At 49.4% G+C, this 20,945-nt stretch overlaps 3 protein-coding genes across 6 annotated transcripts; 2 read left to right on the plus strand and 1 right to left on the minus strand.

Moving 5' to 3' along the window:
- Window positions 1-24: 24 nt before the first annotated feature.
- On the plus strand, window positions 25-8,421 carry PHF5A (PHD finger protein 5A). The gene is made up of 4 exons (XM_064155148.1): window positions 25-336; window positions 2,263-2,286; window positions 3,691-3,857; window positions 7,742-8,421. Exons 1-4 carry the CDS (start codon window positions 285-287, stop codon window positions 7,829-7,831), a joined length of 333 nt encoding a protein of 110 aa, XP_064011218.1. The 5' UTR covers window positions 25-284; the 3' UTR covers window positions 7,832-8,421.
- A 4,084-nt stretch (window positions 8,422-12,505) lies between these two features.
- Window positions 12,506-18,089, minus strand: LOC135181616 (uncharacterized). The gene is made up of 3 exons (XM_064154851.1): window positions 18,011-18,089; window positions 15,486-16,280; window positions 12,506-13,557 (listed from the first exon to the last, which is right to left on the minus strand). The coding sequence occupies exons 1-3, from the start codon at window positions 18,087-18,089 to the stop codon at window positions 13,454-13,456; spliced, it is 978 nt and encodes a 325-aa protein (XP_064010921.1). The 3' UTR covers window positions 12,506-13,453.
- On the plus strand, window positions 14,335-20,143 carry TOB2 (transducer of ERBB2, 2). Of its 4 annotated transcripts, none has more exons than XM_064155149.1 (2): window positions 14,335-14,719; window positions 19,018-20,143. In XM_064155149.1, the coding sequence occupies exon 2, from the start codon at window positions 19,099-19,101 to the stop codon at window positions 20,119-20,121; it is 1,023 nt and encodes a 340-aa protein (XP_064011219.1). In that variant the 5' UTR covers window positions 14,335-14,719; window positions 19,018-19,098; the 3' UTR covers window positions 20,122-20,143. The 4 variants fall into 4 exon arrangements, with proteins under 4 accessions (XP_064011219.1, XP_064011220.1, XP_064011222.1 ...); XM_064155150.1 differs by lacking the exon at window positions 14,335-14,719 and adding an exon at window positions 15,861-15,879; XM_064155152.1 differs by lacking the exon at window positions 14,335-14,719 and adding an exon at window positions 16,121-16,192.
- Window positions 20,144-20,945: the final 802 nt, after the last annotated feature.

Here is a 20,945-nt window from a genome sequence, read left to right on the forward strand (position 1 = left end):
CTGGCAGGGAGGTAGTGATCCTTGCAGGAAGGCAGTGATCCTTGCAGGAAGGCCGTTCAGCCGCGACGTGGGTCTCCTCTGGGTGAGGAAAGGGTAACAGTTGGAGTATCTCTACGGAAACAATTTTTTTGTTAGCACTCCATGCGATCGAGTCCCGCTGTTTTGCACTGGGGGCGGTAGTTTTTCAGGAGGAGTTTTTGCCGCAGCCAGGACTGGCGGCGGTGCAGAGCGCGGGTCGGAGGTGACGGCGCGGCGCGGCCGCTCCCGCTGGGTGTCCTTTCGCCATGGCCAAGCATCATCCGGACCTCATCTTTTGCCGCAAGCAGGCGGGTGTGGGTGAGTCCTGGAGAGGGTTGTTCCCTCACCCCTTCGCCTGTGGGGCCTGGAGGAGGCGCGCACGCCTGCCTTTAGCGGCCGTTGGGCGCGAACGCCGCTGTTAGGCCTGGCGGGAGGGACGAGAGGCTCCCGCGTCGCTCCTCTTTCTCTGCTTTATTTCGCTTTTACTGGGATGTTCTGTTGTGGTTTGGTTCTTTCCCTGCAGAGGGAGAGGAGGCTCTGTAAGGAAACGCTCTGGCACTAACCCAACCCTGGGTAGTCGCCTCAGGAAGGGCATCCTGATATGCAAAGGTTTCTGGGCGTGTGAGGGCGGAACGGCTTTAGCGCTTGCGTAACCGCAGCCTCTTGCTCTGGTGAAGGGAAAGGCAGGTGAAGTTTATGGCTGGACACAAGAAAAAACTTATCTTAACCTCCTTTACTCCTTCTGCGTTGGCCATACCTGTGCAGCCAGGAGAATGAGCAGAGAGGTTCACCTTGCTTCTGGACATGGTGCTTGAGGGTATAGTTTAATGGTCTTAGGTTGACGATTGGGCTCGATGAGTGCAGAGATTAGAAGTTAAATTTGATATTAGGAAGAAATTCTTTACAGTGAAGGTAGTGAGACACTGGAACAGGTTGTCCAGGGAGGTCATGGATGCCCCCTCCCTGGAGGTTTTCGAGGCCAACTTAGAGATGAGGCCCGGAGCAAACTGGTGTAGTGGGAGGTGTTCCTGGCCACGTCAAGCAGCTGGAACTAGACGATCTTTAAGGTCCAATCGAAACGATTCTATGGATCTGAATCTAAGGGTTCAGCCAGCCCTGAGAGCATCTTTGTAGCTGCGAGATAGAATTGTTTTCCAAGTTACACCATATGCAGCTAGTGGGCTTTACTCTTGTCCCCTGGCTCAGAATTTGCTCTGCTAAGTCTTAAAGAGGTCTGTACAACACCAAAAAGTAGAAATAGCTCTTCCAGGTGTTTTTTTCACTCCTTGGAAATGTAAATTTAACATGCATTTTTCTGAAAGAACTGTCAGTGCAAAATATTTGGCTGCAATGTCCATATGAAACTTCTTTTAGAATCAGAGAATGGTTTAGGCTAGAAGGAACCTCAGAGATCGTCTAGTTCCAACCCCCCACCATAGGCAGGAACACCTCCCAATAGAAAAGGTCACTCAGGCCTTCATCCAACCTGCCTTGAACACCTCCAGGGAGGGAGCATCTACAGCCTCCCTGGGCAACCTGTGAAAGTGTTTCACCACCCTCACTGTAAGGAACCCTTTCCTAACATCTAGTTTGCATCTCCCCTCTTCCAGTTTAAACCCACTGCTCCTCATCCTGCCATTACAAGACCTTGGAATAATTGATGCAGCTATCAGTCTGTCTAGGTTGCAGATTCATTTCCAGCTTCATGAACCCAAAACTTAAACTGAGTCACTGCTTAGACTTCGTGACTCTGGCTATCCAATCTGTAGAACATGATATTTATGGCATTTATCCAAGTTGCTAAAATCATTGTTGTGAGTTCCCTAGGCAAGTGACAAGACTTTAATTTTCTGAATTAAGGAAATTATTTGGGTGGCCTTAAATCAGATAAGCATTTTATTTATTTATTGTTTCATTAAAACCAGTGTAAAGGCTATACCAAGGCTCATACAGGCATTCTTTCAATCAGGTACATTGGCTATGTTTGAAATGGAATGAAAAATCTAAGATTTCTTATTTTCAGTGGGCATCATTGTGCATTTCATGCTGCACCTACACTTCCCTCTTGATAAATCTCTCCAAAAGGTTATACTGTTTATCATAAATGTTTGTATTTATGCTCGAACTGTTCCTGCGATTTGTTGCTTTTAAGTGATTATTTGACCTTCAAGCTTGTAGTTTCTTATATTTTTCTCCTGTTTCAGCCTCAAATAATTTATTTCTCTTTTTTTTTTCTTCCTACAGCAATTGGAAGACTTTGTGAAAAATGTAAGTATAGCTTCTATGTATGGTTGCTTCAGACCATGACGTTGTGGTTACAGCATGCAGTCTGGATTTGGAGACTGGATTGTGATTTTGTTTTAACCCTGAATTTCATGTCATTCTTTGAGATGGGAACAGTTACTTGTGTATTACAAGTGTAAGTCATAAAGTTATATGCTGAAATACATTGTCACACAAGTGCATGCTGTTCCAGAATATATGGTACCATCATTTTCAGTAACAGAAGCTACAGCAGGTTCTTGATTGGTTCCTTGTAATCCGTAATACAAAATGATCAGCCTGATCACTTCAAAGCAGAAAAATAATGCACTTTTGGAATCTGACTTCTTTACACCTCGAGAAATGTTCCCTTCAGCATCCATGAGAAGTGCATCCGAGAGGTGTTGGCATGGATGAGAGGACAACACATCTAGAGTTAGAGCGGAAGAGAAACCACACAGAATCAAATACCAGCACTTGACTATAGAAGGGGAGAGGGAGTATACTCTGTCATTAGGCCCTTGTAGGGTAACAAAACAAATAAGATAACTAGTTTGTGGCTCAAAAGTAATATGAAAATAAGCAAAGTGGGGAGAGGCCCAGCCTGAAGCAATAAGATTGTTTTCAGAGGCACTCAGCAGTGAAACAGATTCTCATTGGCTGTTGTGCTGTCGATTGAGGAGCAGGTTAAGTGAGCTGTTTATGGGACTCAGAATCAGAAGCCTTGGGAATTGGTAATAGAATATGAAGCCTTTCATCCCTAGGTCAGTGTTTTGGATAATGTCCAGCACAGCAGACACTGTCAGTGGCATCTGATGGCTGCTTGCCTGTATGATATGAGTACTCGAATTTCACTCAGCTCTTTGTGAGAAAGCAAGAAGGACTTTTGTGAAACGGCTGTTTATGCCAGCGTGCCCTTTCTTCGGCCTTCTCGCAGATGAAGGATTAAAGGCACCACGAGTACAGTCTCTAATCTCATCTCATGGAGGGTAGTAACTCCAGACCTTTGTTGATGTGTCACTGTGGGAGAAGCTTACACTGCTGCCTCTGTGTAGGTAAGGACTCGAGTCCTGTCAGTACAGCAAAAAAATCAGGAAAAGTTCTAGACTAAAAGTAACTATGAGCTAAGTAGGTGCTGGCTAATCACACAATTGACTTTGAGTTTCTTCTCCGATTATGAGTGTGTAAACAGATAAACCCCCCCACAAACACTGCAGGCTACTGCCCATGTTCTTCTCAAGTCTGTGTGCAAATACAAAGTTGCACCCTGTGCCTGCCAGATAGATTTCTGCAGTTCAATTACATTGCCTTCAAGTGTACAGGCAAGTTCTTTGGCTAGGAAGCTTTTCCTCTTCTGCATGGGGTGGTGAAAAGGATGTTCTGTAACCTAAGGCTCTGCTGTACTTGCAGGTGATGGCAAGTGTGTGATCTGTGACTCCTACGTGCGGCCTTGCACCCTGGTGCGCATCTGTGACGAGTGCAACTACGGCTCCTACCAAGGGCGCTGCGTCATCTGCGGGGGTCCAGGAGTCTCTGATGCCTACTACTGCAAGGAGTGTACCATCCAGGAGAAAGATGTATGTTGTCATACAGCCTCCTGTTAAATTGTCTGAGGGGGAACCTCACTGCTCTCTACAGCTACCTGAAAGGAGGGAGGGAGGCAGGCAGCTGCTTCTCCTTGGTGTCAGCTGGCAGAACCAGAGGAAATGGTTTCAAGTGGTGCCAGAGGAGGTTTAGGCTGGGTATTAGGAAATATTTCTTCCCTGAAAGGGTTATCAAACACTGGAATGGTCTGCCCAGGGCAGTGGTGGAGTTACCTTCTCTGGAAATGTTTAAGCAGCATGGACCTGATGCTCAGGGACATGGTTTAGTCTTGACCCTTCAGTGCTGGATTGAGCATTGGCCTGGATGATCTCTGAGGTCTCTTCCAACCAGATGTTTTCTGTGATTTATTATGTGGTGGGTTAAGAACTTCTCCCTCCCCCACTATTGAAATTTAGCAGACTAGCTCAGACAGCTTGGAAGTAAGATGAAGGTATATTTACAAGCATATATACACAATGCATTTACATTATATACAAATTAGAAATAATACAGAAATCCAGACTCCCTCCTGGTCAAAGGAAACTCTCCAGAAGGGGCCTCAAAGCTACTCTTTCTTTCTCCCTCTGCTTTCCCAGACAGACAAACAAACAAAACAACCAGCAAAGCTTAGGTTGTTTTCTGTTAGCCAAGATTAATAGAGAAGATATTAGAGTGAAGTGAGCAGTAAACAAATAGATCCAGGGTCACAGACCAGAGTGGGACAAACTGTTTGCTTTTTGGCTTTTTATCCCTCTCAGCAAACCAATGAATGATACAGACTTTATTGTTAATATTTTATTTTTACAATCAGTTATCTTATTTCTCTCATTAAAATATTCCCATTAGCCTCAAACCAGCACAATTTGGTAGCTGTGCTTAACCTTTAAAGGTCTTGAAGCTACTGAGGTGCGAGCACTGGAACATGAGACTCTTGAGTTCCACTACCAGTATCAGCACTGGTTTTCATTACCTCAGATTTTTCTTCCCCAGCTGGTAGCTCCCTGTGTTTGCAAAGCATTTTGAGAGGTCACAGCTTTTTGAAGTCTTAAAGGATCTTTGGCTATTTTGCACTGCACACTTATGGTTTGCTTCCTCCACACGCTGCAAGTGATGATTTTAAGTAGTTACCTTACTAGATCTCTTAGCTTAGATTTTTACCAGTCAGAGATACTCCAGATGCTGCAAAGGCAGTAGTAGGAGGAGCTCCTGACTGGAAGTTCATTATCAGCCACTGGCCAAGGGCACATACAGTACTGCAGGGCCTATGCAATCACCACTGGTTTTCCTTTGAATAACAAAAAAAGTTACACTAAGTATCCAGTGTCTGCACTCCTAATTGTGTTTTAAAGCTCCTTATACAGTTTTGAGTGGAATATGATTTTTAAACCATTATCTTATGGGATGGCTTATATTGTAGATACCTCTTTTTTCTGCTAACATTTTGTGGTGAAATGATCCCTTATTTCTATACTCTGTGCTACAAGCTTTTGATGATCGTTTTGTTCTTAAAGATAGCTGCTACACGTGTGAAATGAGGCAGCTGCTCACCCTCTGTAAAGTATTTGTTCATGTCCAGCACAGTGCAGAATATGCAAAGGACTTGGTAGAAAGACCTTAGGGAGAAGCAAGAACGTGGTGGTTACAGCTGCAGTACCTGCAGCATATGGACTTGATTGCTGTGACAGTGTTAGAGATCGTTTGGGTTTTGGTGCTTTGCAAATGCCATCTCCAGCACCACTCTAATGACAGTGGAGAACATGCTGAGAAAATAGTTGGACTGATTTGGAGGAACATGCTCAGCTGAATGAGTTCCTGGTTTAATTCTCTGTGCTGCCTGTGTTTTCTCTAGAGGCATACAGGACACAGGGAGGTCCTCATCAGTTTGCCATGAGTTTAGTCATTAGATCTGACAGGAACATAATCTTTCTTAGTATCTCAATATAGATATAAAAGTTGTGATAGTGGTGCTGTCTCTTACTTTAGGAATGCTGTGAGAAACAGTAGTTCTGTTCACTTGCCTTTGGAACCAAGACACTTGGTTTGATAAGTCATTAATAAAATAGGCATGGTTTTATTTCGCCAATTCATATTGATTCCCAACAGGCTTTTTTCATAACCTAAGCTCACCTGTAGCTTTTCCATGTCTAGTTCAGGTGTGAAATAGCCCGCTGGTCTGCAGGGGAGGGTTGCAGAGCTGAAGTAAGAATGTCAAGTCAGAAATGAGGTATTCTGATGGCTGGGTGAAAACTGTTGTTGTTTGCTGGTAAACTCAAATGTTAGGCATTACTGCAGGTGTGCAGACCTGAAACAGCATATTTGACATGATTAATTTGCAGGATTGAAAAGTGCTGGCACAGATGTAGGGCACTCAAACCAAGAAAAATTAAGTTTGCTGCTGGTCACAGTAATATGGTAGCTGGTGCTGATGTGAATAAGAAAAGCAGATGGAAAGAGCTCTATACTTGAAGCTCTTAAACCAATACTTCAGTAGCCGCTTCTGTCATCCTCAGAGAAGGACCAGAGAAGCAAGAAAGCAAATACCAAAATGGGGGGAGGAGGTGGAATGTTGTTGGGCGTGCAGCAAGGGGTCTGATTACTCTTAGTTCCTTTGTTCTGGTGGAGGAATGAAACAGTGTTTTACCCCCTGTTATCTGCAAGTAGGGGCCAAAATCTTACCTTGTCACCCTGGACAACTCTGAGTTGCAAAAAATACTTTCTTGTGGACAGGAGCATGTTCATGTGCTGCCTCCTTAGGAGGAGGTGGAAGAATGAACAGAGCCCTACAATAATACTGTCAAAATTGGCACAGATTTCCTGAATTGTGGGAGGCAAGACTTGAAGAGTTCTACTGTTGAGGTTCAAAATCACATGAAGAGACAGTAGCTAGAGGTTGGTTGTGGCAGATGTATGGCAGAGAGATTACTTATTTTCTCCTCCTCTCATTTATACCATGCAGACCCTCTCCACTGAGTTGCATCTCCTGCACAGGAGCAGGTATTGGTGGGGCAGCTTGGGCGCAGATTCTGCAGTGGTTGACATCTGCCCAGAGGCCTTCTAAATCAAATCCACTTGAGCTTACACAGCAGTCAAGGACGTGTGTTCCTCTGCCCGCTGGGCCCCTCACAGCTGCTCTTGTCAGCCACAACGTTTTGCCCTCAAGAATTATGCAGATGCTGGGCTCAGGTGGCCTATGGGTTAATGTGTCCTGGTACACCAAGAGGTGCACCTCTGATTTGTTTTAGCAACCACACCTCTGACGTGGGTCTCCCCCACTCCCCTCCTTACTTTTCTTGTGGCTTTTTTCTCACTATCTCCTGGAATTCAGGTACAAGAACATATCCATACAGCTACTGTGAATAGCTGTCCTCTCCCAAGATGACCATACAGTCTCTGAAGTAATCAATCTAAGATGCAGGAAATCCGAGATGCAATTCTGCTGTCACAGCTGAGAGGGGTCCCTAAACACAAGAATGGCTTGGTGACATCTAAAGCAATAAGGCTCTTTTTAGCTAAGGAAGGGAAAGGTTATTCCTCTGAGCTCTATAAATCCTGTGTGTCTTAATTTAGAAAGACTCCAGTCTTGAGGGAGTGAGCATCCTTTTCATTAAACTGCTGATGTTATCTGAGCTGTTTTCAATGTTCACTCTGAGGAAGAGAATGTCCTAGAGTAATGTTAAGATATGGTGTCTATCCTCTTCTCTGTTTCAGTCTTTTCCTGGCAGGAATGGAATTGCAGGGCAGTTTGTCTACACAGGTGTTTGAAATGTGTGGTGAGGACAGGCTGAGGAGGGTGGGAACTGAGAAGCTATCAGAACTATATAAGTGGTGATGTTGTTCCATTTGCCCATCTGACTTACCTCTCCTTTTCTTCTTACAGAGAGATGGTTGCCCTAAGATTGTCAACCTGGGCAGTTCCAAGACAGATCTCTTCTATGAAAGGAAAAAGTATGGCTTCAAGAAAAGGTGATCCTATCCTACACCTCCTGTTGGGATGGCAAGAGGGTCTTGGAACATCTTTGGACTTTGCTATTATTGAAAACCGGTTGATTATTTCTTTGTAAAGCAGTACAACTTCAGTAGTATACTTAGGGCTGGATAACTAATGAACTGTGTTACTGATTATCAGAAAGAGCAAATGAGGATCACTGTCTCTTGGCTTTTCAGAAGCTCTGCTAGTAGCTGCCCCAACTGACTAGAAAAATCCTGGTTGGCAGATATTTACACATGGGGTCGCAGCTTGGTAAAAAGTGAGTGCCACTTCTGGTCTGGGGAAACACCTTGAAGTTCTTCCTACCAGGTCTCCTCCCAATTGCTTGAAATCACCCCACACCTCATTGTTGAGGAGCAGAGTACTGATCTCATGTGTCTGCTCCTGCTGCCCTGCTGCCTTCCTCCAGTATATTTCCATGCTGCCCTGTTTGGTAAGGAACCTGCTCATGGCTGGTGCCTTCCTAGGGAGAACACAGCTGTTCCACATTTTCTGTGACAGATTAATCCAAGGCCCTTTCTTGCAACCATTTCTGTAGGATGCATACAAATAAAGCTGATTCTTTTGTCTTTTGGGCTTTTTCTTTCCCCCCCTCCATGTAATAAGGATTTCTCTCTGGTTCGTTCTCTGGAGCTTTCTGGGGACATGCAGGATTAGCCCAGCTAGAAGTGCATGATGGGTTATCTGGTTTCTGACAGTGTCTGCTTATGGCCATGTGACCTTGCTACAAGGAGCTCCAGGGAATGGCTATGGCTTTTGTCTGCCTGTGATCCCAGCCACTGATCATTTTGTCCCACAGCATGAGGATCGCTGAGCTTGTAACCCTTATCCTGGCTAATGCGGCTGTGGATGTTTCACCATGCAAACATTCAATCCCTTTCTAAAACCTACTAAGCTATTTGACTTGCTGTCCTGTTCTTGTGAATAAGTTAAAGCCTTCCTCGCTGTAACTGGAAACCAACTATTGTGCTCTAGGCTAGGAGCTGTGCGCAGGCTGAAAACCAGGAGCTGCTTGTTTGTCACATACTGCTGGCTAAAAGCAAGCTGTTGGCTCAGCAGAGCTCTGGGAATGGGAACCTTTACGCAGAGGCAAAACCGAGTTCTTACTAGGGCATGAACTCCTCAGACAGTTAAATGAGGGTTCAAACTCAGCATGCCCTGTAGTTCTTCAAGTCTTCATAGTCTGAGCAGAGCTTGCACTACAGTAACAGGATTCGCTTTGTACAGTCACAGAGTGCAGACCCCTTGTGGGATTTCAGAGGCTAACACTGATCCCTCTGGCTTAAATGCCTCTTTTACCTGCTCCAGCCCTTCAGGTGTTTCAGATAAGAGTGAAAAGAGGCAGACAAGTTGTCATCATCCATACCTTAGAAGTAATTTCTTCTGCTGTAGCTATGACTGGCCCTGCAGCCATCTCGGCTGCTCCTCCCAGCTATTAATTGTCAGGTTTCTCTTCCGAACTTATTGCCTGTAGCTCTTCTTGCCTGTACCTTGGTTCCCTTACACAGCTTCTGGTTAATTTTTACTGATGTGTATGGCCATTTGCCAAGATGTTCAGAGCAAACTGGATTTCTGCTTCCAGCAAACCAACGCAAAGCATTTCTGCCTGAATAAGCAGATTCCCCTTGTTCTGTGGAAGTCCATTTTGGAGCCATTATCAGTCATGTTAAATTCTGTGTTTCTTTAGAAGCAGGGCATGACATGCACTTTTTTTTTTCTGTACCTGGAGCTTTATCACTTGCTCTCAGTCAGGCCCCACAAATTATCAGATTAGGAATGCAGAAAGGTTGTACTTGTTTTTTTTCTTTCCCAGAAGTTTCTAAGATAGCAAAAGTTGTTTGGTGAAGGTAGAAGGAAATGAAGTTTGAATTATTTCTTTTGTCTTGGAGTTATTGCCCCTGCTGCAAGGTTCTCTTGAAGATCTAATTTTAGAGTGGCCCTTGTGCCTGATCATTTAGCAGGATCAGCCAGGCAGGGGTTGCTATAGAGACATGAGTGTTCCTCATCCCTCCCCCACCCCCAAAAAGGTACTTATGTTCTTGGCACTCCCGGTGCCCTCACTCTGCTGGGTATATCGGTCTATGCTCTGGCAGCAGTGAGAGCTAAGCTGCCATTTCTAGTTGTTCTGAGTCACTGGGCAGGTGGAGAGAGGGAGGGACAGGCTTTCCTCCTTTGCCTTGTTTGCTCAGACAGCACTGGGGAGAATGCCAAATGCTGCTGGTGCTCCAACCAGTTCAGCGCTGCTGCCTTTCTGGTACTTTCAGAGTACAGATGGGACATTGCCCTGAAGCTCCTAATTCAGACAAGGGTAATGGTTACAGTTAGGTTACCCAGAAAAACTCAGCCTGTGTTGCATGGTAACAATTTCTGTTCACCATCAAGTGAAAACCCAGGCAGGGACCCTAGAAAACTGCAACACTTCTTAAACAGAATTTAAAGTACTTGTCCAGCAGAAGGCCATTTTCTGGCAGTGCTGGAGACCAGAGCACATACTAAAAGGATGAGCTTCCCTGCAGGAGGGGAGTGAGGCAAGACCTGTCCTGCTACCGTGTTCCTGACAGTCTCTGTAACGGCTTCATCAGACCTTGGAGTCTTAAGGAGGGGCTCCCTGGCTGCCAGCTGCGAGGCACTTGCATGACAACTGCAAGACAAGATGGGTGGGAGGGACAGTCGTGTCTTTGTGTGAGCTGAACCCTTGTGGTGCTGTCTGCAAACCCTAATTGCATGGAGCTAAATATGTCTCCTGCTGTTACTTTTCTAGGCAGGGTTAGGGTTATTGCTGCTTTTTTAAATTTTATGTTATTTTTTTAGTCAGAAAGATGTTATGGAAGAAGTAAATCCTTTTATTTCAAATATTTACACAGTATCATAGTATCATCAGGGTTGGAAGAGACCTCACAGATCATCAAGTCCAACCCTTTACCACAGAGTTCAAGGCTAGACCATGGCACCAAGTGCCACGTCCAATCTTGCCTTGAACAGCTCCAGGGACGGCGACTCCACCACCTCCCCGGGCAGCCCATTCCAGTATCCAATCACTCTCACAGTGAAGAACTTTCTCCTCACCTCGAGCCGAAATTTCCCCTGGTGCAGCCTGAGGCTGTGTCCTCTTGTTCTGGTGCTGGCCACCTGAGAGAAGAGAGCAACCTCCCCCTGGCCACAACCACCCCTCAGGTAGTTGTAGACAGCAGTAAGGTCACCCCTGAGCCTCCTCTTCTCCAGGCTAACCAATCCCAGCTCCCTCAGCCTCTCCTCGTAGGGCTTGTGCACTGGGGGAAAACATCAGACCTCCTGGCCTATTAAGACCAGCTACTGGACACAGCTAGAACCAAGCTCAGTGAATGGCTCCATAACACACCTGGTCCTTTGAATCCTCTCAAATTTGTCTTGACAAAGCCCTTGGTCCCAAAGCATTACCTGTCTTTAAGAAAATCCCTGAAGGTAGGCAAAGGCCTCGAGTCTGCTTGTGAGCTTTCCTTGGGGGAGCTGCACAGGTCAAATCTTGCTTCTGAAACTTTATCTGCACGGGAGCTGTTATTTTCTCGTTATAGGCATCACCTGGAGATGTTGTTTGCCTGTTTCAGTAGCAGGAAAGAATTTTCCGTTTCCTTGACATTGTCATGTGACTTGAATGTAAAGAGGATTCAGGGTACGGTGGTGTTAATTACACCTGATTATAACCTGACTGCCCTTCCTTGGCATTAAATAACCCAGCAAAACGAGCTCTGTCCCGGCAGCCAGGCGATTCCTTCCCTCCCCACGCACACGTGATTTGGTAGCTTTGCTTTGACGTCATAGCCAAATGGCCAGGAATGCGTGAGCAGATACTGTGACAGAATTCCTCTGCCTGCATGTGTACCAGGGCGACCTGGTAATTAAAGGAGCACCGTCAAGGCACAAGTATTTTAAAGAGCCCTAATGTGTAACACCCTCTTAGTAACCCCTTATTAAAGCAACAATAGAACTTTAGACATGTAATTGCCCCCTTTTTTTTTTTTCCTTCTTAATGATGCTAAAAATAACAGAGTCATTTTAATTTCCTGAGCTCGGGCTGACAGTGTAATTTTGTTTCCAGCAAAGCAAGGGAGTATTAGAAATTAATAGTAACAATAAAAAAAGCCTTCTTTTGTAACTCAATTCCTTTAAAACTAAGCGTGATGAAAATAAGGCTGCTCGTAATAGCCCTCATAAATCTTTTCCTTCTTTTCTCCCCTTTCCTCTGAAGAAAAAAAATCCCCAAACTCCAGAAGTTGGTGGTTTGGGTTTGTTGGGGGTTTTTTTTGGTGGTTTGGTTTGGGTTTTGGTGGGGTGTGGGGTTGGTTTTTATAATCAGTGTGAAAATAAGCAAGGCAGGCTGCTGTAGCACCATGGCTAGGAATGAGAGCATTGAGAGATCTCTTAATGTCTGATGTTGGTTGGCTTCAAAGAAATCCTCTTCAGTGGCAAAGGCTACTGTACCTAAGGTGAAGGGTACCTGAGTAAGGGAGGAGAAGCCAAAGCCAGAATGATGCTGAGGATCTTTGTGGCCATGGGATAAGAGGAACTTTGTATTTTAGCGTTTGATGGATGATTTCTGCTGTGAGTTACCTACCCAGTGGGGGACAGAGCAGCTTGCAGGGTTTGTGGCCTTTTGTGCCTTTTGAAAATGAGTGATTCATCAAGCATTCAAACAGAACTGTGCTATTGAGAAGGTCTGATTTCAAATATGGGATATTCCATGATGGAATTTTCTTGGGAATTCTTCAGAACCAGGGCAAACAGGAAAGAGTTTCACATGCCCAGTCAAGCTACCACTACTGTAAGAGGGACTGCAGTGGCTCTTTGGTCATGGAGACCAGCTCTCCCTCCCTGGTCTGCTGAGTAAGATTCCTGATACATGACTTGGAGAGACCATTCTTACTATCCCTCCATTTGTTTGGAGCTTTACTCTGCTCCAAAGCTGCCCTATGCGTGGGCAGCAAGAGACCTTTACAAGTGCTGTCTTTTGAAGTGATGTCAAAATGTGTAGCCTATGGGCACCTATAGCGATTTTCTTCATTTTTCCCAGAACTATTGGTAGGTTTGGTTCAAAATACAGAGCGCTAAGCTGTCTGTGCTGGCAGCTGGCACCCTGTAAAAACGTGTATGTGGCTACCCCTGTAATGTTCCCTTTAACGTTGCTTTAGAGGGGACTATCCATTACCAGGCCTGAGATTTCCCTCCTACCCCTGAGCAAGTTCACTGCTGTGTTTTATTTGCAGAATAAAAAGCCATGTGGCACTAGGTGAGCGCATTCAGCGCAGTAGCATGGGCCCCAAGTCTGGTCATCTCCACAGCTGCCCTTTCTGAGAGCAGCGTGCTTTCCTTGCGCCGCGCCGGGTTAACCCTTCCCTGCCTGCCGGCCCAGGCGCAGCCCTTGCACCGCCCGTGGTGCGGGACAGAGGACGCCGCAACTACAGCTCCCGACAGCCGGCGCGCCGCACCCGGCACCGCCCTCCCGCGCACACCCCCTTCTGCTCACTGGTTGAGGCAGCGCACCAATCAGAAGGCGCCGCCGGGCACGGCCAGCCAATGGGAAGGCTGTTGCTAACATGCTGTGGTTATTTTTAGCACGGTCACCGCTCACGCAGCTTGCGAGTCCCTCGCCTCCGCTGCGGCCGGGCTGGCCTTCCGCTGAAGTCGGAGGCGCAGAGGCGTGCTGAGACAAAGTAGTCCGCCGGTCGTGCCTGTTGGGGTGGAGATAGCGGTGTCAGTGGGGCTGAGGCTCCCCTCCCTGTCTCGCAGTGCTGGGCAGGGGACGGCTGTGCTTGCTCCTGCCTCTCCGGGGTGGGTGACACCAGCAGGCCCCGCTTGACCCTGCTCCGTTGTCCCCAGAGGAGATGGGTCTGCAGTCCTACCCATCCGGCCTCTCCCCTCAGGTCGAGGGTCCTGAGGGGTCTGCAGCGAGAGAATGAGCCGGGGTTGCATGTTGTCCTCACACCCTTCTAGGCACCTCACCACAAAACTGCTGCCACTAGCGGGACTCAGGGTTCCACCACAGTTGCTCCCTGGGGCTGCGCAGGGAACTTGTTTCCTCTGCAGCCCGAGTTCCCCGCCACAGCCTTTCTCACTCTGAGGCTGGTCCTGCCGCGGAGCTGGAGCCTCACCGCACCAGCCCCCACGGCCCGCTGGGGCAGTTGCTGCTGCCAGGCACCCGCCACACAAAGGGGAAGACAATGCTGGCCGGTCCCTTCCCTTCCCGTTGCCATTCGATCACCTCGCCGTCCCTCTCCGCCTCAGGCTAAGCCGCTTGGGAAAATCCTTAGGTCAAGTCTCATCCCCGCTAAATCCCCTACCGCCTAAAGTCAGGGCAGTCCTCGGTACCACACAGCTGGCAGTAACCCCGGCTGCGGCTCCTGCACCGGCAGTGGGGGGGGGGAGGAGAAAGAAGAATTAAAGCACACACCCCACGCCCCCCCCCCTCCCCCGTCTCCGGGGTGCTGCGGACGGCCGCGGAGCCCAGCGGGCGGCGAGGGGAGGGGGAAGTAGTCCCGGCCCGCCCTCCGCGGCCGCATCACGCTGGGCGGGAGCGCGGATCCCTGCGCGGGGTTGCTAAGGGTGAAAGTTTGCTGTGAGTTGGCTCACTTGGGGCCAGGGCGCGGGCGGCTTCGGGCCGGTGGGGTGAGGAAAGAGGAGGCGGCGGCGACACAGGTACCAGCACCCGTACCCCCACCTACGGGCGTTCTGTACCACCTCCGGCCCGCCCCGCGGAGGAACCGCACCGCTGGGGATAAGACGAGGGAGGGGACGGGACGGGGCAGAGACCCGCACGCACCGCCTGTGCTTCACGGCAGCGCCCACGGCCCCCGACAGCCGCCACCAGCAGCCGGCCCTGGAGCCGAGTACGAAGTAAGTGGGACCGGGAGCGCTTTCCTTCTCCCCCACCCCTTCTTGGGCCGGCTCGTCCTGTCCTTCACCCCCTTCTCCCCCCCAGCCCTCATCCCCTTTATCCCTTCTGCGGGTTCAGCCTGTGAGGGCTCGTCGTCCCCTTCACCGCCTGCGGTTGGTAATTTAGCTGTCTGTGGATCGACTTCGCCGATGCCGGCCCCCGCGGGAGATTAATAGGATTTCAAGGGAAGAGGGGGTATGAAAGTCATTGGGTCGGTGTTGATTTGCAGTGCCCCGTTTCACAATTTTGTTCGGTCCCACTCAGTCTGACGGGGTGCGGCTTACCCCGAGCAGCTCAGAGAAGGGCAGGCTGGGCCCGGGGGCGGCGACAGGCACCCTAGGCTGCCAGAGAAAGAGTGGGAGATGTCGCCGGGGTGTCTCCTTAACTGCACATCGGCTCCAGCCCCCGCAGGGTCTGGGAGAGAGAAGCCCGGCGACAACAAAGACGCTGCTGAGCCTGGGTTGGGCTGGGCGCCACCGGCCCCTCTCTCCTGGCGGAGGAGCGCAGCCTCTTAAGTGAGGCCGGGGGGGTTGGGGAGGAGGCCCAGGAGCTCGCGGAGGGGTCATGCGGCTGTGGGGTGAGGTCAGGCTCGGGTTTCCTTGGGGGAGGGGGTCGAAGGGAGTATGCCGTGTCTCCCGGTCCTGTAGGCCTCGGAGACCGCCGTGGTGCCTCCCTGGGTGCGGGACCAGGAGCTCGTCCTTGAAGGGGATGGAGGGTGAGGCTTACCCCCTCCGTCGAAGGGCTCTTGTGGGGACTTTGTTTGCGACGCCGCGTCCCCCACCGTGTGGACGGGGACAGGCAGCGGCGAGGGAGGACGACACAGGCCTTGTGGCCTCCTGGGTGCCGTCCCGCAGCCGTGCGTTAGTGGGGAGCCTGCTGTGGGGTGGAGACGCGCCTCTCCATCCTTGTCGAGAGGGAGGGGAAGGGAAGAAGGGGGCGGCTGCCCGGCGGTCCCGAGCGCCGGGCCGCGGGGCGTGTTCCCTGCCGTGGGCAGCGCCGGGGCGGGCGGGCCGGCGAGGAGGGCGCATGTGCCGTGGAAAATTTTATGCCCTACCCCGGCAAGCGAAGCGCCGGGCCAAGCCGGCTGCGGGGAGCGACGGGAGCCGTAGTCCGGGGCGAAGTAGGTCACGGGGCGAGGAGGGGGGCGAGGACTACAGGTCCCAGGGTGCCCCGCAGCAGCTGGTGGGGGCGGGGGGTGGTGTCCGGCTGGGTCACCAGAAATGGCCGCTCTCCTGGGGAGGGGGCAGCTGGCCGACCGCCTGCCTGGGGTGTGTCCCTGCAGGGCCGCTCGCCTCGAGTTGGGGGAGCCCTTCCGTCTCCCGTGCGTGAGGGTGGAGGGGGTGAAAAGGGGACCCTTGTCCTGTGCGGGTGTGGCTGCTGCGGGACCACGCCATCGTGGCAGCCGCCCTTTAAAGTCGCTGTAAGCGCCGCCGGTGAGGATGAGGCCGTAGCCGGCCGGTTCTCGTGGGTAGGCTTCTGGAGGGGAGGCTCGGAGGGATAGTCCCAAGGTCGGCTGCTGTGCTTGCGTAGCAAGAGGGAGAGGGCATCGCTCCTGCGTTTGCTCTGCTCTGGTGCAAGTGATTCTTTGGCTTCTCAAGCGTGTCGGTGTGCTGACAAACCAGTGGTCTGAAGGGGCTCCTGCGTGCCCTCCACGGCAGAAGAGCAGCCCTTTGTTCCGTGCCGACGCCTCCGCGGTGCGCTAAGCTTTTACTTTGGAAATGCTGGCAATGTGAACAAGCCTGTTTTCATCGAAGACTTAACAATTATTAAAGGCATTCTCACATTTAGTTGTTTCTTGTGGAGATATGCTGCTTCAGATGGGCGGTGCTTTGGGTATTTTTGGGTTGTTTATTACTATGTTACCACTTTTGGAGCACTAGGAAAGAGGTTGAAGGGATCCTACTGGAGCCCATTTTGTGTCAACAACTTGAGGAGTTGGTGACTGATTCCCCTTTAAGAAAGAGAGAATACTTCTTTTTAAAAATATATATATAAATAAGTAATTGTCCCTTTTTTTAACCTACCCACTGCCTTTTGCAGAAGGTTGATGAGGATGTGAGCTCCTCCAAGTACATTGAGGCATTTATGTTGCAAATGGAGTGGTTAAAAAATTCTGGTCTTTGCTCCTTCTCCAGTCTGTAATTTCTGATTTCTGAATAGATCTTGGATCTGGATTTCTCACATTCAGTTAAAAGATTTACAAACTGGCTGTTCTCTTCATGCTTATTTTGCCAGGATTCCAGGCTGCCCTGCCCCTTGGATGTCTGAAAGCTGAAGGAGCAAAAATGCTCCATATAATTCCCCTTGGAGGCAGCATGGACCATATAAGCTCATGTTAACATTGAAATGTGCTCTTCCAGGAGGTTGCTTCATGCTGTTTTCCCTGAAAAAAAGGCTCCGTCTCTGTGCTGACAATGCTGCCTCTGAAAATGGCTTCTCTTTGCTGTTATCTGAACAACTCTGGTTATTTCTTTAATGTTTGTATTTTGTTACTCAAATTTGGTCAGATCTCAGTGACCTACTAAAACTCTGTTACACTACAGTCATTCCTTACAGTGGACTTCAAATACAAGACATTTTTCCCCTCTTTTGCATCCCCTTGTTCCTATTTTTTCCTCTTGTTCCCAAATCAAAACCCAAAGGGGATTCCTTCCAGAACAGACTAGCTCCTTGCTGTGGGATGTGCTTCTGGTTGCCATCATTTTGAAGCCAAGCCTCTCTGAACTCAGAGTAGCACAGATAAAGCGTAGATTCTATACCCTGTTGTGTAAAAAAATAATACCTCAAAATACTTAAGGGTTTCTTTAAAATATGTTTGGTCTTTCTTGTCCCCTGAGCTAGACCAAGCAAACCTGTCTGGTCAGTCTTCCTTCTGACCTAGGTCAAAGTGGATTCCCATTTGTGCTGCTGGAATTGCTGGTTGGTTTTTTTTTCTCAGGAGAATGCTGACACTGTATATTTGTACTCCATCCCCACCCCCAAATAATTGGCACAAGTCATAAACAGTGGCTTGAGAGCTGCGTGAGAGCATCTCCAAAGCCCATTTTAGGAAGACGGTTGAACACGGTGTGTCTGTTTGAGCAAGGTTAGGGCAGCTGTAGACAGAGTGGCCTCTGACTAAGCTGCCAATTAAAAACTGGATATTCTGCTTCCCCCTGGAGAGGTGTGGAGGCTAGTGGAAGTGTGCATCCTCTTAAAATATCTGTGGGATTAATTTTCTTTGGATAAGTGACAGCATGGTGTTGACCTACCTGGGATGATTTTTGTACCCAGCTGAACGTTGTTTGCAAATCTATGTATTGCAGAGGAGCTGAGTGTTGTGGTTTGCATCTTGCTTCTGTAGGCTCTCTCCATTTCAGAGACTTGCTCATGAGAGGGGGAAAGAGGATTACTTCAGTCTTTGGCAAGCAATCTCAGTTTTTATTAAGTAGGTACCTGGTCTTGGCAGAGATCATCTTCCCTCTGTGAAGGGATAAGCGATGTGAACTGTATTGAACAGGCTGTTGGCACACATGTATTTTGTGACCCCCTGCGTGTGTTTCCTGCCCTCCTTTCCCCCCACAGCTAAATTAAACTGGGATTTTAGGCTCGCAGCTAGGCAGAGCCTCAACTGGGTACACTTAATATGATATGTGCCTGACAGTCAAGGAGATGGTAAACACAGGCTGGCAGCTGGTGCCTCAACACTCTCCCTTGTTCCTTCGCATCCGTTCTATGCTTGTGCCAGTGGGACACAGCACCCAGTATGACCGCCCAGTCTCACGGAGCAGAGGCGGGCCCTGCCATGCTGAGTGTAAGCGGTCTTTGCACAAGCTGCTGAGAAAATTATGAGGCTGTTCAGGTGGCCCTCTCAAGTTCTGGAGAGGCTGGTGCAGGTGAGCTGTACTGGAAGCAGCAGAGTGCCAGGGCAGAGAGATGTGTTAGATGTGCTGAAACAGCTCTACCAGAGCAGATAGTTGGCCTGCTGGGTTTCAGCAGCAGTACTTGATAGTAAAGTGAATCTAATGTATGTGCCTCTGTGCAGGTAGTAGCTACACCCTTATTCCTCTGTAGAGGAATAGGAAGACTGCTTATCAGCATCTGTGTGATTTGAGGGCTGGTAGATTGGGGGTGACTCTCCTAAAGAGTATCATTGCTCATTAGTCTTTATGCGGACTGCTTGTTTTGCTTTTGCTAATGAAAAAGCATGGCCACCTCAACAGGTGGAGAATTGCTGTGTTCCTCTTCTTCATCCATCCTTTTATTTCTTTTTCCTTAGGTCTGTTGGAGCCAAATCCTATGTGCGTGTCATTTTGTCTCTTTTAATACACTACCCTGACTTGCTTGCTGTGAAGAGAGCATGCATCTGGAGATCAAAGTTGCTCTTAACTTCATCATCTCATACCTGTACAACAAGCTTCCTAGGAGGCGGGCAGACCTGTTTGGTGAGGAGCTAGAGCGCCTGCTGAAGAAGAAATATGAGGGCCACTGGTACCCGGAAAAGCCTCTGAAGGGATCTGGCTATCGCTGTGTTCATATAGGGGAGACGGTGGATCCAGTGGTGGAGCTGGCGGCCAAGCGAAGTGGGCTGGCCGTGGAGGATGTCCGTGCCAATGTGCCAGAAGAGCTGAGTGTCTGGATTGATCCTTTTGAGGTTTCCTACCAGATTGGTGAGAAGGGCTCTGTTAAGGTCCTCTACCTGGATGACAGCGAGGGCTGCAGTGCTGCAGAGCTGGACAAAGAAATCAAGAGCAGCTTCAACCCTGACGCCCAGGTATTTGTCCCCATCGGCAGCCAGGACAACTCACTGTCCAATTCTCCGTCCCCCTCCTTTGGCCAGTCACCTAGTCCCACTTTCATCCCTCGCTCTGCCCAGCCCATCACTTTCACCACTGCCACCTTTGCTGCCACGAAGTTTGGCTCTACTAAGATGAAGAAGGGTGGAGGAGCTGGAGGAGGGGGTGGTGGAGCAGGGGCTGGGCAGCAGCCGAGGATGGTCAGGTCTCCCACCACCAACCTGCTGAAGCACAAGGGCCTCTCCCTGTCTATGCACTCTCTGAACTTCGTCGGGAGCGCTGGGAGCCAAGCCCCGCAGTCACAGCTCTCCCCCAATGCCAAGGAGTTCGTTTACAGTGGCGGGTCACCAGGAGCCAGCAGTCTCTTCTTCGATGGTGTTGCCAGTGAGAATCAGGCCAGCAGCATTCCACCGGCATCGCAGTTCAACACCGGCACTGGTGGTACCTTTGATATGGCTCAGGTCTTCGGTGGCAGCACCAACAGCCTCTTTTTGGAGAAGTCTCCCTTCGTGGAAGGACTCAGCTACAACCTGAATGCCATGCAGTATCCCAGCCAGTCCTTCCAGCCTGTCGTCCTGGCCAACTGAACACAAAGAAGTGAGAGTATTCTGGGGTGGGAGGGTGGGGGAGGTGGGAAACAAGAACAAAACAGAGGGAGAGAAAAGAAAAATAGAAATATACAGAAAATATTCAAATCTTATAAATATAGCTTCCTGGGGAAAAGAGAGAGCCCAGTGTTGTTGCACTGTGCTGGCAATGCTCCTGAAGCACTGACTTATTTTTAACTCAGTCCCTGTGCTTTTTCCTACTCACTTTTTTACTCCTTAAATGAGTCTCAGAATTATTTCAATTTGTGTTCCCCCTTCTCCCACCCCATCCTAGGACTGGTGCAACCATAGGTCATGATGCTTCTGATTCCCAGCACCACCATCCCCCATTAACGCTGGACATAGGATCCTTGCACCTAGGTGTAGGGATGTCATCTTTGTGCCACCTCATTGGAGGAGGAATGGGGAGAGGATGAGTCAGTGTCGGTGGAGATACGCATAGTCCTGTTGCGTGCTAGCCAGAAACGGGTGGGTGAGCTTGCTTTTGCTGTTATGGTTCTGCATGTAGACAGAGACCATCTACTGTGCCCACGGGCATAGACCGTTGTGCTGTTGTTACTCCAGCCTGGGCTGGCGTCAGCTGTTCTGTCTGCTGAAAAGCGCCAACTCTTCTCCTTGACCGCCTCCCAGCACGCAGCGAGGAGGGCAGTGCGTTCCTGCAACATGGCTTCTTGCTGCTCCCTTCCCCGGCCACGCTTCCCGCTGCGGGTATGGAGGACGGCGTTGGAGCGGCTCCCTTGACGTCCCCTTCTGCGTGTGAGCCAGGGGCCCTTGCGGTGCCCCCTCGGGGCTGCCCGGTTGAT

The sequence above is a fragment of the Pogoniulus pusillus genome, chromosome 15, assembly GCF_015220805.1.
Source record: "Pogoniulus pusillus isolate bPogPus1 chromosome 15, bPogPus1.pri, whole genome shotgun sequence".
Classification (NCBI taxonomy): Eukaryota; Metazoa; Chordata; class Aves; order Piciformes; family Lybiidae; genus Pogoniulus; species Pogoniulus pusillus.

Excerpts from the sequence above, each read along its gene's own strand:
- PHF5A (XM_064155148.1), top strand. The coding sequence starts at position 285 with ATGGCCAAGCATCATCCGGACCTCATCTTTTGCCGCAAGCAGGCGGGT. Across the intron at positions 2,287-3,690 it reads TGGAAGACTTTGTGAAAAAT|GTGATGGCAAGTGTGTGATC; the intron begins GTAAGTATAGCT and ends CTGTACTTGCAG. Across the intron at positions 3,858-7,741 it reads GTACCATCCAGGAGAAAGAT|AGAGATGGTTGCCCTAAGAT; the intron begins GTATGTTGTCAT and ends TTCTTCTTACAG.
- LOC135181616 (XM_064154851.1), bottom strand. The coding sequence starts at position 18,089 with ATGCAAACCACAACACTCAGCTCCTCTGCAATACATAGATTTGCAAAC. Across the intron at positions 16,281-18,010 it reads GGGTACAAAAATCATCCCAG|CACAGCAGCCGACCTTGGGA; the intron begins GTAGGTCAACAC and ends TTGCTACGCAAG. Across the intron at positions 13,558-15,485 it reads AGAGCCCTTCGACGGAGGGG|GCACGACCGGCGGACTACTT; the intron begins GTAAGCCTCACC and ends CCACCCCAACAG.
- TOB2 (XM_064155149.1), top strand. The coding sequence starts at position 19,099 with ATGCATCTGGAGATCAAAGTTGCTCTTAACTTCATCATCTCATACCTG.